At 42.7% G+C, this 17276-nt stretch overlaps 1 protein-coding gene across 1 annotated transcript in view; it reads left to right on the top strand.

Annotated features, from left to right (window-relative positions):
* The window catches only part of TUBGCP5 (tubulin gamma complex component 5), a 47973-nt gene extending 30962 nt beyond the window's left edge, over positions 1–17011 (top strand). Inside the window, exons 17-23 of the mRNA XM_073664496.1 lie at positions 521–605; positions 8977–9097; positions 9875–10056; positions 10361–10486; positions 10975–11063; positions 13252–13352; positions 16641–17011. Coding sequence (XP_073520597.1) covers positions 521–605; positions 8977–9097; positions 9875–10056; positions 10361–10486; positions 10975–11063; positions 13252–13352; positions 16641–16687 — 751 coding nt within the window. The 3' untranslated portion in view covers positions 16688–17011. The remainder of the gene's footprint in view (positions 1–520; positions 606–8976; positions 9098–9874; positions 10057–10360; positions 10487–10974; positions 11064–13251; positions 13353–16640) is intronic.
* The last annotated feature ends 265 nt before the right edge of the window (positions 17012–17276 follow it).

Raw genomic sequence — 17276 nt, forward strand, 5'->3', positions numbered from 1 at the left:
GGAAAAGCCGGTGAAAATGCAGGATAGAATCATATAATGACCAGAAATGGTGTTATTCCTCATGTACAGAAACATTACATTTCATCCTGAATAGTTGTTTGAAATGACAGGTACTTTTTCCTTTCTTAGGCTTTGTCTTCTCAGCATTGCACATCCACTCAGTGGTCAGCATTGTAGCCTTACAGCACTGGGAACTTAGATTTACATAAAACCAAAGGGAAAATCGTGTCTAGGCTTCCTCTGAGCACTTTTGCAATCTTAAGCCAAATTGATAGGTTAGTTGGTGTCCTGTGATGTTTGTCCTAGTGAATGTCTGAGATGGGGGAAACTAGATAGTGAGCCCCATTAGGAACAGAGACTGATATGTATGATGGAATGCTCTGTACAGCGCTGCTCAATGGGTTTACTGCTATATAAGCATCATGCATAAAACAAATCCATCCAAAATAATAATTCTGAATGGATTTGTTTTACCAAAGGAAAGAGAATATATTAGAATAATTTGTCTGTTCACATACAGGTTATCCATCTTCTTTGAAAATGTTGACTTGGCTAAGAAGAAACTTCCAGTACATACATTGGATGGCCTTGTACTGAGTTATAAGGTAACACCATACTGTACCTTGTACATACATTGGATGGCCTTGTATGGAGTTATAAGGTGACTCCATATTGTATCCAGTACATACCCGGCCTTGTACCGAATATAAGGAGACTCCATATTGTATCCAGTACATACCCGGCCTTGTACCGAGTATAAAGAGACTCCATATTGTATCCAGTACATACCCGGCCTTGTACCGAATATAAGGAGACTCCATATTGTATCCAGTACATACCCGGCCTTGTACCGAGTATAAAGAGACTCCATATTGTATCCAGTACATACCCGGCCTTGTACAGCGTTATAAGGCGACTCCATATTGTATCCAGTACATACCCACGATCTTTTCATCACTAACAAACTTTCCTTCCTCGCCATCACCGAAACCTGGCTCACCCCCTCTGACACAGCCTCAACAGCTGCACTTTCGTATGGCAGACTCCACCTTTCCCACACCCCCCTCCCCAGCTTCAAGCATGGTGGAGGAGTTGGCTTTCTTCTGGCAGACAACTGCTCCTTCTCACATATCCCACTGCCACCCTCCATTACTCTTAGACACCTAAACAAAATATCACATGAGGGGCCTATTAAATAGAGACAACCAGCAGACACACAGCCCCCCTAAAAAATACCTTTTATTAATAATCTCTAAAAAGGAGCCGAAAGTCCATAAACAAACAACAATAATACTCTAAATGATAGGACATATAGAATCAGGTGATACACCGACCGGGAGGGAATACAAATTAAAGCTGTCCCTATTCTGTCCCTAAATCCTTTCCCTACCTGACAGCGGAGGTTGGCACCCTAATTTGTACTTCGTGGAGCCCCCGCTCAACGTCGGTGTCCCTAATGTCCCTACAAGGACCCTTATCTTAAATTAAGCAAAACCACAATGGTGAGAAAGGGTAGAAAAAGTGAACGTACAAGTACAGAAGCCGATAATGAATCAATGTTTATAAATGGCCAAATTTATTTGGTAGGGTATAGGGTATACATAAATGCTCTAGAGTAGAGGAGCACAGTGCTTGTTTTGCCATAGCCAGATCAAATCAGATAACAGCCAGAGCAGTCAATCAAAATATGGACACATGCTCCACTTTGATACTCCAGCTATGTACCCCAGAAGGGGCTCCAAAGACAGAATCCCACCCAGATAAATGTCTCCCCATACATCAAATGGGATTTAAGTACTGGTATCTGAAAAAACATAACATCTATAACATAGTATCAGGTCCAGATTTTATCTGTCATAGATGTACACAATAGTGGACAGAAAAAAGGACACTTATCATTATTAGTCCCTGTTCCTTTTGGCAATCAGAATATAAATTTTCATTAGTAAGTAAACAGTAACACTTAACCTTAATGGTCCCTAGTTCCAGCAGTCAGAAAATAGATTATCATTAATAAATAAAAAATGACACTTATCTTAGTAGTCTCAACGCGTTTCCCCCTAGTTTCCACCAGGGTTCATCAGGGGACCTGGGGAGGACTTCAATCCCTCACCCCAGATTGCCAGACAATGCTGCATGTGTAAAGAATTCCTGCCCATACACCTCCCTTATAAACACAGCTCAGCCCCACAATTAGTATTAATCGCAAAAACATGTGCGCTGCTGTCATCGTGCACATGTCCGGCGTCCACCGCCAGATGCAGGTCTGTGGACCGCACATGGAACGCACGCACCCGGAAGTGACGATATGCTGGTGACGCCCACCGGAAATGACATCACCAGAATGCATAAGAGTATCTGAAGCGCATCTGGAACGCACGCACCCAGAAGTAACGGTGCGCAAATGACGTCCACCGGATATGATGTCATCCAAATGTGGCGGCACATGATTGGGAGGCAAGGTCTGCACCCATCCCCATAAACGTTTATCAGTGGTTGTCATGGTAGCCAGCAAGAAAAGTAAACACCGGCCTAACAGGCACACCTACCACCAACATACCCCACATACTTAAAGCGCCATAGACGGACAAAGCGGCAGCAATGCTAAGATATGCAAAATTATTCAGCGCAAAATAAATATATACGCTGTACATAAGGGGATGAAAGTATTCAACATTAATATATAAGAAACAGGAAGGTTAGAATCTGACCATTATATAATTAAAGTGTTATCCACATATTACAATGTTATTTATCATTCACAGAGTATTTAAAGCTGTTAAAGTAGGGAAAAATAAATCCTCAAAATGTAGATACATATTTAGCCACAATGGGTATATACATATGGTGATCATTAGACCAATACCATATAGGCTGGTTCTATTCGGCCCCTAATATCACATTCTTGGAATCAGATAAAACTCGAGAAGCTCAACTGTTCATTAATGCCCCCAGGGGCCATTGACTCCATCCAAAAGATCCAACGGGCCTCCCGTTGGAGTATTTTTTTATTCCAGTCACCCTGCCTGATTGACCGTGCCACAACTTCCAAGACCCTAAACGAAATGCATCCCACGTCACCCCCATGTTTGGATATTACATGTCTGGCGAGTGGTGTATCTCTGCCATGCCTCACGTCTCCAAGGTGCTCACCTATCCGGACGCGTAATTCACGTTTCGTTTTCCCGATATAATCCATTGGACACGTGCACGTGCAGAGGTACACCACTCCTGATGTTTTGCAGTTGGCGAAATCTTTCATCTCGTATGTGCGTTTAGTCACTGCACTCACAAAACTCTTTGAAGGTGTAACAAATTTACAGAAGGAGCAGTGACCACACCTGAACGTACCCTTAGATCTATTTCTCAACCATGTGACCTCCTTCATCTTAGGCGTAAAGTGACAATGTACGACTGTATCCTTCACGAATCTCCCCCTCCTATATGTAACCGAGGGTGTTTTAGAGACCAAGTCCGCCACATCCGGATCCGCTCGTAGGATCCCCCAGTATTTTTCAAGAATGCACATTACTTTACTTGACTGATCATCATAGGTACCTATCAGTCGTGTGATGGACTCAGAATTGCATCTGTCTCTTGGAGTGAGGAGGGACGATCTATCTGTTATCCTTGCATGTTGATATGCCTTATCTATTACTCCTTCAGGATAACCCCTAATTCGAAACCTATGAGATAGGTCACATGACTCAGATTGAAAATCATTCCACGAGGAACAGTTCCTCCGAACCCTAAGGAACTGTCCCTTAGGAATGCCTCTTTTTAGAGGCGGAGGATGGAAGCTCCCCCACTCTAGAAGGCTATTGGTCGCAGAAGGTTTACGATACAGTGAAGTTTCTAAGGTCCCATCACCATTTCTTGAGATTTTTAAATCAAGGAAGGAGATCTCGTCCACTCCCACCTCGCATGTAAAGGATAGTCCAATAGGGTTTGCATTCAGATGTGTCACAAACGTCCGAAAAGATGCCTCATCCCCTGCCCACAGGACGAGGATGTCGTCAATGTATCTGCCCCAGAAAAGTATCCGTGGGGCCCAGACGACATCCTCGTCCCTGAACACAACAGTATCCTCCCACCAACCCAGGAGCAAATTAGTGTACGTAGGGGCACAAGGGCTCCCCATCGCTGTGCCCCTGAGTGGGTGGTAGTACTTCCCATTGTATAGGAAAAAATGATGTCGTAGTACAAAATCCAAAAGTTCCAGGAGAAATTTATTATGTGGCCCCAGGTGTGTCCCTCTACTTTCCAAATAGTATTCAACGGGTGTTAAGCCCACTTCATGTCGAATGCTACTATACAAGGCCTCAACATCAATTGAGGCCAAAATCGTATTGGAATCAATGGACATACCTTCTAATTTATTCAAAACGTCCATCGTATCCCTCAGATATGATGGGAGGGCTAGAACAAATGGTCTCAGGACCTTATCCAAATACACACTCGAATTTTGGCACAGGGCATCAATCCCTGCAACAATAGGTCTTCCCTTGAGGGGACTGATGCCCTTGTGTATCTTGGGAAGTGCATAGAACGTCGCTGTTACAGGCCATTTCGGAATGGGAAAGTCATATTCATTTTTCGAAAGCAGATTCATTGTCAGTGCACATGACAGAATCTTAGATAGTCCCACCATATATTCACTGCTGGGATCCTTCCGTAAAACTTCGTATGTGGACACATCTGATAGGAGACCCTGGCACATTTTGATGTACTGGGTATCGTCCAAGACAACAATGTTGCCGCCCTTATCAGAGGGCTTCAACACTACTGCATTATTAGCACCCAAGGATTCCAACGCCCTTTTCTCCCCCAAAGACAAATTAGAACGTGCTGGTTCATACCTTGGGTTAATATTGCGGATCTCTTCAGAAACCAATTTAAGGAAAATGTCGATGCCCCCAATGTCACCGACTGGGGGCATCCTACTGCTCCTGGGTTTCAGATCAGAGAAGGGTCCGAGGCCAGGACTCCTCTGTCCCTCCTCTGATAATTCTGATAATGTTAACACGTCCGGGAGATCCTCCAGGGATATGCCCAAATGTTGGCACTTCAATCTGTCATTATGCAGGAAAAACTTTCTCCATTTTAATTTTCTGGTAAAGAGGTTTATATCTTTTATCCAAGAAAAAGGGTCAAACCTCGTTGTTGGAACAAATGTGAGGCCTTTCCGAAGGACAGACCTCTCACAATCAGACAAAGCATAGGAAGATATATTAATTATCTGGTTTTCACTATCCTCTATAAAATCATTTATCCTACAACCCACTACCTGTGTGTTTGGGGCCCAGTGCGTTCCCGCAGTTTGTAGGGAAGGAGGCCCCTTGTTTCTAAAAAAGACGATGAGGAAGAGGAGGACTGTGCAGGTGGAGAAGTAAGACTGCCCCCTCTTTGTTCCAAAATTTGTCCCTGCCATCTCCTTTGATTGCCCCTCCTCCCTCGTCCCCTACCTCTATGGTGGACCTTACCACCCTCCATTACTCTCCCTTCTTTTGAAGTGCACTGCATGCGCATTTGCTCCCCCTCCAATTGGCTGTTATCTACCGCCCCCCAGGGCCAGCCACCATCTTCTTAGACCACTTCACCACCTCATTACTTCACTTCCTTTCCGCTTAACAAGGTAACTAGAAGGAATATAGAGCGCACATAGGGTCTTATCCGAGATAAAAGGAATATTTGTGAAAGATAATTCACTCACCTATTAGGGTTGTGTAAGACACAACCACTGTACTTGGCATTGGCAGCCCCGAAGCAAACCCCGAAGCAATGATCCTTTGTTGGGTGAAGAGAATGGGGCATCAGACTGCACTGCTCGCCTATCAGAATAATGTACCACAGGAATCCAAGTTGATGTAATGATGAAATAGACTTTATTTCTGTGCATTTCGTGGTGATCACACCACTTCCTCAGGACTTCCTTTCTGCTGACATCCCCACTATCATCATGGGCGACTTCAACATCCCCATTGACACTTCCCACCCATCTGTCTCTAAGCTTCTATCCCTCACTTCCTCCTTTGGCCTTCCTCAATGGTCTTCAGCCCCCACTCACAAAGATGGCCACACTCTGGACCTCATCTTCACCCGCCTCTGTTCCCTATCCAACCTCTCTAATAGTGTTGAGCGAATTTGTTCGACATTTCAAATTCGTGTTCGGGGCCGATTTTTTTTGCCGCGAACAAGTCGGAACCACGAACACTAATTTGAAATTCGCTCAAGACTACTCTCTAACTCTCTTCTCCCTCTTTCTGACAACAACTTACTCACATTCTCTCCCCTCTCCTCTCCAGGTCCCCAATCCCCCCATCCAGAAACTTGTACAATCTCGCAGAAATCTCAAACACCTCAACCTACACTCACTCTCTGAATCCCTCCTCCCCCTTACAGACATAAATTCCTTACACGATGCAGATGCTGCTGCCGCCTTTTATACCACCACAACAGCTGCAGCTCTTGAATCGGTCTTCCCCCTCATACATACCAAAGCTCGAACAATCAACAGCCAACCCCGGCACACCAGCCTGACTAAAGAACGGAGACGGGCTTCCAGGGTGCTGAGCAAAGATAGAAAAGGTCCCACTCCAACGAGCACTTCACCACATTCAAACAACCCCTCACTACTTTCAGGTCCACACTCACTGCAGCAAAACAAACATACTTCTCATCTCTCATATCCTCCCTGTCTCACAACCCTAAGAAGCTATTCAGTACTTTCAATTCTCTCCTCCCTCTCCACTCATCTCAGCTGAAGACTTTGCCTCATTCTGCAAGCAGAAGATTGATACCATCAGACAAAGCTTTTGCCTTAAGTCCCCACAGTCCCTCCTCATATCTACTCAACTCTCCTCCTCCAAAACCAGCTTCTCCGCCATCACGGAAGATCAGCTTTCCTCTTTACTCTCCAAGTTACATCTCGCCACCTGCGAACTTGACCCAATCCTGTCCCACCTCATCCCAAATCTTACCACAGTCTTCATCCCAACCCTAACCCACCTTTTCAATCTGTCACTAGCAACTGGTGTCTTCCCCTCATGCTTCAAACATGCCTCGATCACACCCATCCTCAAAAATCCATCCCTTGACTCATCCTCTCTGTCTAGCTATCTCCCCTTCTCCCCTATGCCTCAAAACTACTGGAACAACACGTTCATGTTGAGCTGTCCTCCAACCTCTCCTCCTGTTCCCTCTTTGACCGCCTCCAATCTGAATAAAGTCACCAACGACCTACTGACTGCCAAATCCAAGCAACACTACTCTGTCCTTCTCCTTCTGGACCTGTCATCTGCCTTTGACACAGTAGACCATTCCCTCTTTCTACAGACTGTCTCATCTCTCGGCATCACAGACTTTGCCCTATCTTGGATCTGTTCATACTTAACAGACCGGACATTCAGCGTCTCACACACCACCTCCACTCCTCGCCACCTATCTGTCAGTGTTCCCCAAGGCTCAGTTCTAGGACCCCTGCTCTTCTCCATCTACACCTTCAGCTTGGGACAGCTCATAGTCTCACGGCTTTCAGTATCACCTCTATGCTGATGACACACAGATCTACCGCTCTGGACCTGATATCACCTCCTTACTAACCAGAATCCCACACTACCTGTGCGCTATTTCATCTTTCTTCTCTGCTAGAGTCCTAAAACTTAATATGGATAAAACTGAATTCATCATCTTTCCATCATCTCGCTCAACCCCCCCATCTGACCTATCTATCAAAGTCAATGGCTGTCCACTCTCCCCAATCCCTCAAGCTTGCTGCCTCGGGGTAACCCTTGACTCCGATCTCTCCTTAAAACCTCATATCCAAGCCCTTTCCACTTCCTGCCAACTCCAGTTCAAAAAATATTTCCCGGATCCGCATATTCCTCAACCACGAATCTGCAAAAACACTAGTGCACGCCCTCATCATCTTCCGCCTCGACTACTGCAACTTCCTGCTCTGTGGCCTCCCTTATACCACTCTCGCACCCCTCCAATCTATCCTAAATTCTGCTGCCCGACTAATCAACATGTCCCCTGCTATTACCCGGCCTCTCCTCTCTGTCAATCTCTTCACTGGCTCCCCATTGCTCAGAGACTCCAGTTCAAAACCCTAACCATGGCATACAAAGCCATCCACAACCTGTCTCCATACATCTGTGACCTAGTCTCCCAGTACTTACCTGCACTCAACCTCCGATCCTCACAAGATCTCCTTCTCTACTCCCCTCTTATCTCCTCTTCCCACAATCGCATACAAGATTTCTCCTGTGCACCCCCCTATTCTGGAACTCTGTACCCCAAAGCATCAGACTCTCGCCTACCGTGGAAACCTTCAAAAGGAACCTGAAGACCCATCTCTTCCGACAAGCCTACAACCTTCAGTAACTCTCACTCCACCATACCGCTGCACGACCAGCTCTACCCTCACCTACTGTATCCTCACCCATCCCCTGTAGGTTGTGGCCCTCGAGGGCAGGGTCCTCGCTCCTCCTGTACCAGTCGCTGACACGTTTTTGTTGAAATCATTGTACTTGTTGTTTGCTATGTATACCTCTTTTAAACATGTAAAGCGCAATGGAATAATGGTTCTATAATAATAAATAATAATAATAATACCCGGCCTTGTATGGAGTTATAAGGTGACTCCATATTGTATCCAGTACTTACCCGTCCTTGTACGGAGTTATAAGGCGACTCCATATTGTATTCAGTATATACCCGGCCTTGTACCGAGTTATAAGGTGACTCCATATTGTATCCAGTACATACCCTGCTTTTTCCTTATTTAAGATTGTATCCTGCATTGGATTTAAAGGTCTTGCTGCTAGATAACCATGGAGGGGTGCTGGGTAATAACTTTCGTCTGGTTCTGAATTGGGCTGACTGTTATCGTACATGTCTAACCATCTAACATTTTCTGCATGTGATATATACGATGTGTCTTCTCATCTGCCTGTCTTATTTCTATTGCTCTAGGTGCCTTGGCCTGTTGATATTGTTATAAGCTCAGAGTGCCAAAAGATTTATAATCAGATCTTTCTGCTTTTGCTACTAATAAAATGGGCAAAATACAGTTTGGATGTCCTGCAATTTAATGGTAAGAACACCTTCATTCTATTAAGGTTTAGTAGAATTGGAATATCTGTGCAAGTTTTACTAAGGTAATAACTTAAAGGGCTTGTTATAAGCTGCTAGATTATTCCCCATCAATAGATTAGGGATTATCTTACTGATTGCTGGGAGTCCTTCCGCTGGGGACCTCCACGATACAAAGATTGGGCTCTGAAGATCCCGGTCTGAATGCAGCAGAATTGCGCACCTTCCCTCCAGTCATTCTCTATAGGAGATAGCCGAATGATGCACTAAGCTATGACCAGCATCCCATAGAGAATGAATGCAGGGCAGGTGTGCGTGCCTGACTCTCGCTCCATTCAATCGGGGCTCGGACCCCCAGCAATGTATAAGTAAACCCCCTATACGATCATTCAGGGATAACAGGAACTTGGGGCAACCCATTTTACTTGGGTTTTGATAGGGTTTTACATTAATGCCTTATGCTTGGGGTAGGCCGCTGATGTGTGATTACTCAGTCTGACCATGGGACCTTCCCCCATCCTCAGTCAGCAGATCGGAAGTTGTCTTGGAAATTTCTGAAGCAGAGAAACCCCTTCACAGCATTACTCAACCCAGTCATGTCTATGTCTTGTGTCTGGAACTTGTAGTCAGTACATTCAGGAGAGTGCCATGGCTCCATTGTTGGGGGACGAGTGCCCACGGGGTCAGGCCCTTCTCTCATTTAGGATAGACCAGCAATGATAAATTATGTCAATCTTGTTATGCCTGTAATTGCTTTTTATTATTGATATTTTCACAGGACTTGCTAGTATGGCGGAGAAGGAATCTCCAAAGAATGAATCCGGATCTGAGCAGCAACAGCTTCTTGCTCGTCTAGTAACACAAACCGAATCTAAGGAGCAGCAAATCCACCGCATGTTTCTCCTCCGAGTCAAGCTGATGCATTTTGTCAACAGCTTACACAATTACATGATGACCAGGGTTGGCATTTTATCTACCAATAATATATGAAATGATGAGCGCAGCCTAGGGAGAAGGATGGGGCAGTATGCTGTTTAATGACTGGTGTACCGATGTAATGGCCCCCTCTGGGTCATTACATAAGGGGCATTACACAGACTTTATATTGTAGACTGTAATCCTTTTTTATATATTACTTTAAGTATGCAAATGTTTGTATTTAAGTAGAAATGCATGATTTACCTTTGCATTATATTAATTACATTCCAAAATGTAAGTCAGAAAAAAACCTGTACATTTATTAAATAAGAATTTTTTTTCATAGATTCTTCATAGCACAGGACTGGAATTTCAACATCAAGTAGAGGAAGCAAAAGATCTGGACCAACTAATAAAAATTCATTATAGATATCTGTCTACTATTCATGATCGGTGTCTTTTAAGGGAAAAGGTAGGAAAAGATGATGTTGGACCTTTTAATTTGTTTATATATGATTACCTGATTATTGAGAAAACAACATGCAGAACATAATTCATCCAGAAAATGGCTATAGGGTATTTCTGCTTGCACTGTCTGTAGATTCACTAAATGTGCCAACGTAAATTATGAGTAGGATTTATTATTACCTGTGGTGTAAGGTGCCTGAAATTCTAAGTCTGCTAAAATAAATGTTAAAATTGTGTCTAATGGTGCATGCAGTATGCTAAATTCAGCCCACTCGGTACCACAGTAGACGCCTTTCTTGTCCTTCCTATGGCTGGCGTACATATATAACGTAAAGAGTGCACATGTTTATACATGTGACATATTTTCAACTTCAACCTTTTTCACACCTGATTTTAAGAATTTTTTTTTTTTAAATTTAGTTGTAAAAACCCTGCACTCCATAGAATTCGATAATAAAATATTTTTGAATGTGCCATTACTTTTTCTTGCAGGTGAGCTCTGTAAAAGAAGCAATAATGAAAGTAATGAATGTTGTGCTGATGTTTGCTGACCGCTGGCATGCTGGTTTTGGAGCATGGAAGTAAGTAAAATGATGTAAAATTGAAAAGTAAAGCTAGACATGCTTGTCCATTCTCCCTGACGTTGTCCCTGGAGAGAGAGTGGTGTCCCCACCCCTCCCCCATACACATTAGATGGATGGTGAGTTAAAGGGAACCTGTCAGACAGTTCATGCCACACAAACTGCGGGCTGCATGAATCAAAGCATAGATGCACGATTGCAGCCACATATGTTTTCTCTGAAACGCTCCAGCATTTCATAGAAGATATACTTTGAAGATTCAACTGGAAACCAGACTAATCCAGTGCCGTCCCTGGCCCGTTCTTCCCAGTGTTGCTGCAGGTGATTGAAAGGTCTCTCCCTTGTGTGTACAGAGGGATACATCTGTCAACCACCTGCTGCGGCGCTGGGAAGAGACGGCCAGGGACCATAGCCTGAGATGAGACTAGTCTCATGCTGACACCGGCCTGCTCTTTAAAAGTGCGTTCCCACGTTCAGGATTTGCTGCAGTTTTGATGCTTATTTATGCAGCGTCAAAACCGCAGCAGCCAGATGTTACAGCATAGTGTATGGGATTTCTAGAAATCCCATGTCCACTGTGCATGCATGTGCACCTGCGGATCACCCGCGGAAACTGACATGCGGCGCGTCTTTCAGATCTGCAACATGTCAATTTCTGTTGCTGGTCAACATGTGGATTATCCCCATAGACTTGCTTGGATGGGGAAAATCTGCATGTGTAAAAAAATGTCTGCTAATTTTGCATAAAATAGTGCGGGCGTAGTGTGGAAGTTCTGCAGCGTCGGGGCTGCAGCGTGTCCTGAACATGGAAACGTACCCTAAAGTATACCATTTCTGAAATACTGAAGCGTTTCAGAGAAAAATATATTCCTGGCTGCAATAGTGCAGACAGGCCGTGACTCATGCTGCCTGGTGAGGCAGTGTGAATCGCCTGACAGGTTTCCTTTAAAGGGACTCATGTCAGTGCAGAATGACTGTTCAAACCAAGTACAGGCGCTCGATGCATCATGGCGTGGCCAAACACTTCACTGCACCTTCCCACCTGCTTGTTTTCAATCTGTCTTATCCCTTTTCTGACTCTGAGGTTAGAGCTGTCAATCAAAGAAGGGGGTCAAAGATAGTTGGAAAACAAGCCGGTGGGATGGTGCACTTAATTTTTTGGCCACAACATGACGTACCGAATCCCTGCATTTGATTTGAACAGTCATTCTGTGCTGTCAGAGTCCCTTTAAGACTAAATTAATCTTCTATGTACAATGTATAAACTAGTCCTGTAATCTTCAGCTTATCATTTAGACTGTTTGAAAGATTAGATAAATTAATTTGACCAAGTGCTGCAAGCACACGAGGGGGGGGGGATTACGCCTTTCTTGATTAACACTCCGCTCCGCTGGAGTAAGATGTGCCAAATTTATTAGAAGACGCACAACTCTTAATGAATTTGGCACATCTTTGGGGTTGTTTGGGCACAAGAGTCAAAGATGAACTCGTCATGACCTGGAGAATATTCTTCTATAATTAATGCCATTATCTGATGTAAAATATGGCGAATCTGTGGCTAGCAAACCCCCCACCTAGGCTCGCTCTTTTTTTTTTCTTTAAAATGTCATAACTAGTGTAAGAATAGTGGATTTTAGTTGCACTGCTGATCCCAAGATCCAAAGACGAAGTCAGAAAAAATGAAAAGTGTTTTTTTGTCAACCCATTTCCAAGTCAATAACGACTCCTTCCTGAGGACAACCACCTGTGGAAAGAGTCGTTATTGACTTTGAAACGCGTTGACAATAAACCACTTTCCATTTTTAATGACTTTGCCTTTGGATCTTGCAGCGCATTAGAAATCCACTATTCCTGTTTATACATTACGACTTTGATCATCTGTGGATGTTGCAGCTGCTGTCAGTTGCGTCATAATAGTGGTTATGTCACACACAACCCTATAAGGTGAGCACGTCCCCTTATCTTTTACCTTTTTACACTTAGATAAGACCCTATGGCACTTTTGCACATTTTTACAGTGCTAGTGTAGAAATACACAATAAGGCCCCGTGTGTTTGCTCAATGTGTTGCGCAAAAATTAGAGACTTTGATGTGGCAGTTTTGTCGCCTAAAGTGTTTGATGAATTGTTAAATGTGGAAAATCTTGTGGTAACATATAATGTTTGTTTTTTTTAATTTATATATTCAGGGTGGAATCTATCCTGAAAATGGAATCTGATTTTACAAACTGTCACAAGTTTCTTGTGAAAGTATTAAATAAAGCCGTCTGCAGAGGGTCGTTTCCACACTGTAAGTATGTATATAAATTCTGAAAAAATAGAAACAATATTTATTCAGGACCGTGCATTTCCGCCTTGCACACCTTGCCATGTTGTCAATGAGGCTATTAAGCCCCTTCCCGACACGGGCAATTTCCAATGTTTCATTTTTGTTTTTCCTCACCTTCTTCCAAGTGCCATAACTTTTTTATTTTTTCGTCCGCATAGCCGTATAAGGGCTTGTTTTTTTGCAGGATGAGTTGTACTGAAAAGCGGGAATAAAATTTGAAGTGTGGTGAAATTGCAGAAAAAAGTGCAATCCCACAATTTAAAATTTTTTTTTTCCTTCATATTTTTAAAAACTTTATTTTTCACTTTCTACTGTATCTGTTAGCCCCCTTAAAGGCTTGAACCTGCGATCCTCCGATCGCTTGTACTATGCATAGCAATGATACAGTGCTGGTATGTGTAGCGAAAATCACGGTCTCCTATGAACGTCAGCTACAAGCTGGCTTATACAGGAGTACATTCATGTCGAGCACAGATTTTCAGCAGACCCCTGGTGGTCATGGCAACCCATCAGCTCCTCGCGATTGCGTCACGGGCACGCCGATGGAAGCATAGAATAACGTGCCACCTTGCTGGCGTGTTGTAAATGCCGCTATCAGACATTGATAACGGCATTTAATAGGTTGAGCCAAACTCGGCTCAACCAAGGTGTTAGAGGCAGATGATGGCTGAAAAACACAGCCATCATCTGCAGGAAAAGATGCGGGTTCGGCTTGCGAACCCACATCTTTTCCGGCAGATGATTGCGTCAAAGTCAGTGAGCCAACAAATGATGTAACTGTACATCAGAAGCCAGTAAGGGGTTAATGGTTGTGGGAGGAGTGTTCTGCCACGCCTGCAGCATCTCCGGACTTGTTTCCCATCGAACACAACTAAGATGTCGTTGATCGGCAATTGCAAAATGAACTGCCAGCAGCGGATCTTGGTGATTTTGCGTGCCCAAATACATTTAGTATGGCAGAACATTTCTCAGACAGCCATTAATAACTTATTGGTGGCATGACAAACCTTGTATGTGCGTGTACTTCTGCGGGTGGCGCTCATTCTCGACACTGAATAAATCAAAGATGTTGAGAAAATTTTGTGTCTATTTTTCATTAGCACATCATTAACTTGTCTATTTATCCTGTGATTTCCATAATTCCACAACTTTTCCTCATTGGCGTTGCTTTTCTAATGTTGAGGAATGTATATTATCTGCTTGTAAGATCTGATCTGCTATCTTGCATTGAAATTGATACAAAAGCAGACATTCTTATAAAGATTTTTAGTCTCTATATTTATTTTGCTCAGGGACCTGCTGTAAATAGTTATTGTTATCCAAAATCTAATATCTCCCATCTTGACTACAGGTTGACCCATTACCGACATCCACCGTACATGTACAGCCCAAGTAGGTAGCAGGTGTATGAAGCGGGCTCACCGGGTGATAACAGAAACAGAAAAAACTGACGGCACTTCCAAAACAAGAAATAGGTGTGAACAGGTGCTTGCTAGGAGCAGCTACCTCCATATACAACTAACAAACTAAGCAGCAGATTGTAACTCTAAGTATGAGAACATGAAATATATGAAATTTGAATAGCATTACTGCTATAGAAATAAATGAGAAATGCTATTCAAATTTCATATATTTCAGGTTTGCATACTTAGCCTATTTCTTGTATTGGAAGTGCCGTCAGTTTTTCCTGTTTCTATGTATAAGCTTTGACTGAGCACTCCACCCCTATGCCGCAGGTGGTTTTAATTGCAGTAGGATCTTCCCACACATAAGCAGACGGATGTCCCTTAGAGAGGTATTCACATTGGTGGCTTCCTGGTATTTTGAGAGACTCCTTAACGTGGCTACCAGGTACACAAGAATTCAGCGGGTGATAACACAGCCAGGACCTGCCTCTAACAGCCGTAGCTGGAACGGAGCTCCTCAAGCGACTGTTAACCTGTTAGATGCTGCTGTCATATGTGGGTCTGTTGAAGATCTCGGTGCCTGACGTTATGGAGCCCCTTTGAAAGCCCACCTGTTGCTTGGTTTCAATTGAGAACGTGATTTTTACTATATACAGTATTGCTGTATATAGTGCAAGTGATCAGACAATCTCAGGTTCAAGTCCCCTAAGGGGACTGACTAATAAATACAGTGATGGGTAAAAAATATGGAAAAAAATAAAAAAAAAAACAAAAGTTTAAATCTCTTCCCCTTTTCCTCGTTTAAACTGGATAATTAAAAAAAACAAACACTTTTGGTATCACCACATCTAGAAAAGTGTGATCTAGCAAAATTTACAAATAATTAACCTGATTGGTTAAACAGAAAAAAATTCAAAAGGCCAAAATTGCTTTACTAGGGTTTTGCCGAGGATTTTCTGACCAAATTTCATCTTGCAGAGGGTAAAATCTGTGACAAATTCACATTTAAGGTCTCCTTCACATGTCTGTTTTTCTTGTATGAGTGCTATCTGTATTTTTCACGGAGAACACTACCTGTGATAGTCTTTTTATGTAGTTCATAATGTCTGATTTTTCTTTTTCCTCTGACCAAATGGTCAGCACAAAAATAATGGAGACGTTCTATATTGATACAAGTCTTATGGGTCCGTGAAATGCAAGTGTATGGGTCCGTGAAAAAGTTGGACAGCACTCGAATGCCATATGAAAAGGTTGCGAAACCTTCGTTAGTTCACTTTTCATTCAAGAAAAACTGATGACACTCTGACCAAACTCTGATGACAATGATCAAAACAAGGACCGTTTTTTTTTGCATATGAAAAATATCACTGACTTGTGAAGGAGCCCTCACATGGGAATTTTGTAACTTGTTTGGTTGTGGGTTTGCTATGGATCCGTGGTAAACTCCTACATTGGAAAATTTGTATGTAAAAACTCACCCTACAGTCATGTTCCCTCTTTGTGTAAATGCTTTTTTTTCTGCATGTGTTCTCCCCAAAATATTTCATAATTGTAAAAAAATGTTTTGCTTTGTTTTTTTTGTTTTTTTATGTACATTGATCTGCAATTGCGATAATAGAAAAACACACCAAAATACTTATTAAATACACAGTTGGCATAAAATCACATCCACATTGCTCAAACTATTAAATTTACTTTCTACTTTAAAAAAAAAAAAAATAATAATAATAATAATAATTGGGAAAAATACAGTGATTATGCTGAATATGAACATGGCCATAAAGTTATGAAATTAGCTCTTGCGGGTTGTTACTGACTATATCTACTACTTTCATTGTCTTAGTGGAATCTTTGGCTTTATCTCTCATGGCCGGCATGGAGCAAAGTTAGTCTTTATTTCACCAAGATATGAAGAAGACTCCATCAAAACTGCAAATGAAATGAAGTGTGTTTATATCTATTGTATATATTACTGGAGGAGCCATAAAAAATCTCCTGAAGCAAAGGGTAGTGTTGAGAATGACAACCAGGCAAGTCACTGTTTTTATTCCCTGGGATTACACTGTAACCTATTTGCTCATGGCAGCACCGCTGTTCTTTTTTGTACTGGTTGGTATAAATGTCCCTTTTATGTAATATTCAGCACTTACTGTATAGACTGTACATATTCTAATGAGTTGCAATAAATAATAAATATTTCTGGTCTCTATATAGCTAGAAGTGTTGTATAAATTTTTCATTAAAATTTGTGTTTGCTATAAGTCTTTGTCTTTTATTTCCTGACACACATTGTCTGTTCAGTATCTCTCACGCAGGGTACATAAAGCCGTCCAGAGATGGGGAGTGTTGATGATCCTGGCTTTGGAAGCCTTCCAGATGCTGAATAGTCATTGCTTGTGTTCTGCTGTAATTAGTGAGCAGCTATTTGCTTCCCAGCATATTCCCAGGGTTTTTGTTGGGGTTAAAATGCTTGTAAAAT

Source organism: Phyllobates terribilis, unplaced genomic scaffold, assembly GCF_046119375.1.
Source record: "Phyllobates terribilis strain yellow unplaced genomic scaffold, ASM4611937v1 Scaffold_2__4_contigs__length_985480577, whole genome shotgun sequence".
In the NCBI taxonomy this organism is placed as follows: Eukaryota; Metazoa; Chordata; class Amphibia; order Anura; family Dendrobatidae; genus Phyllobates; species Phyllobates terribilis.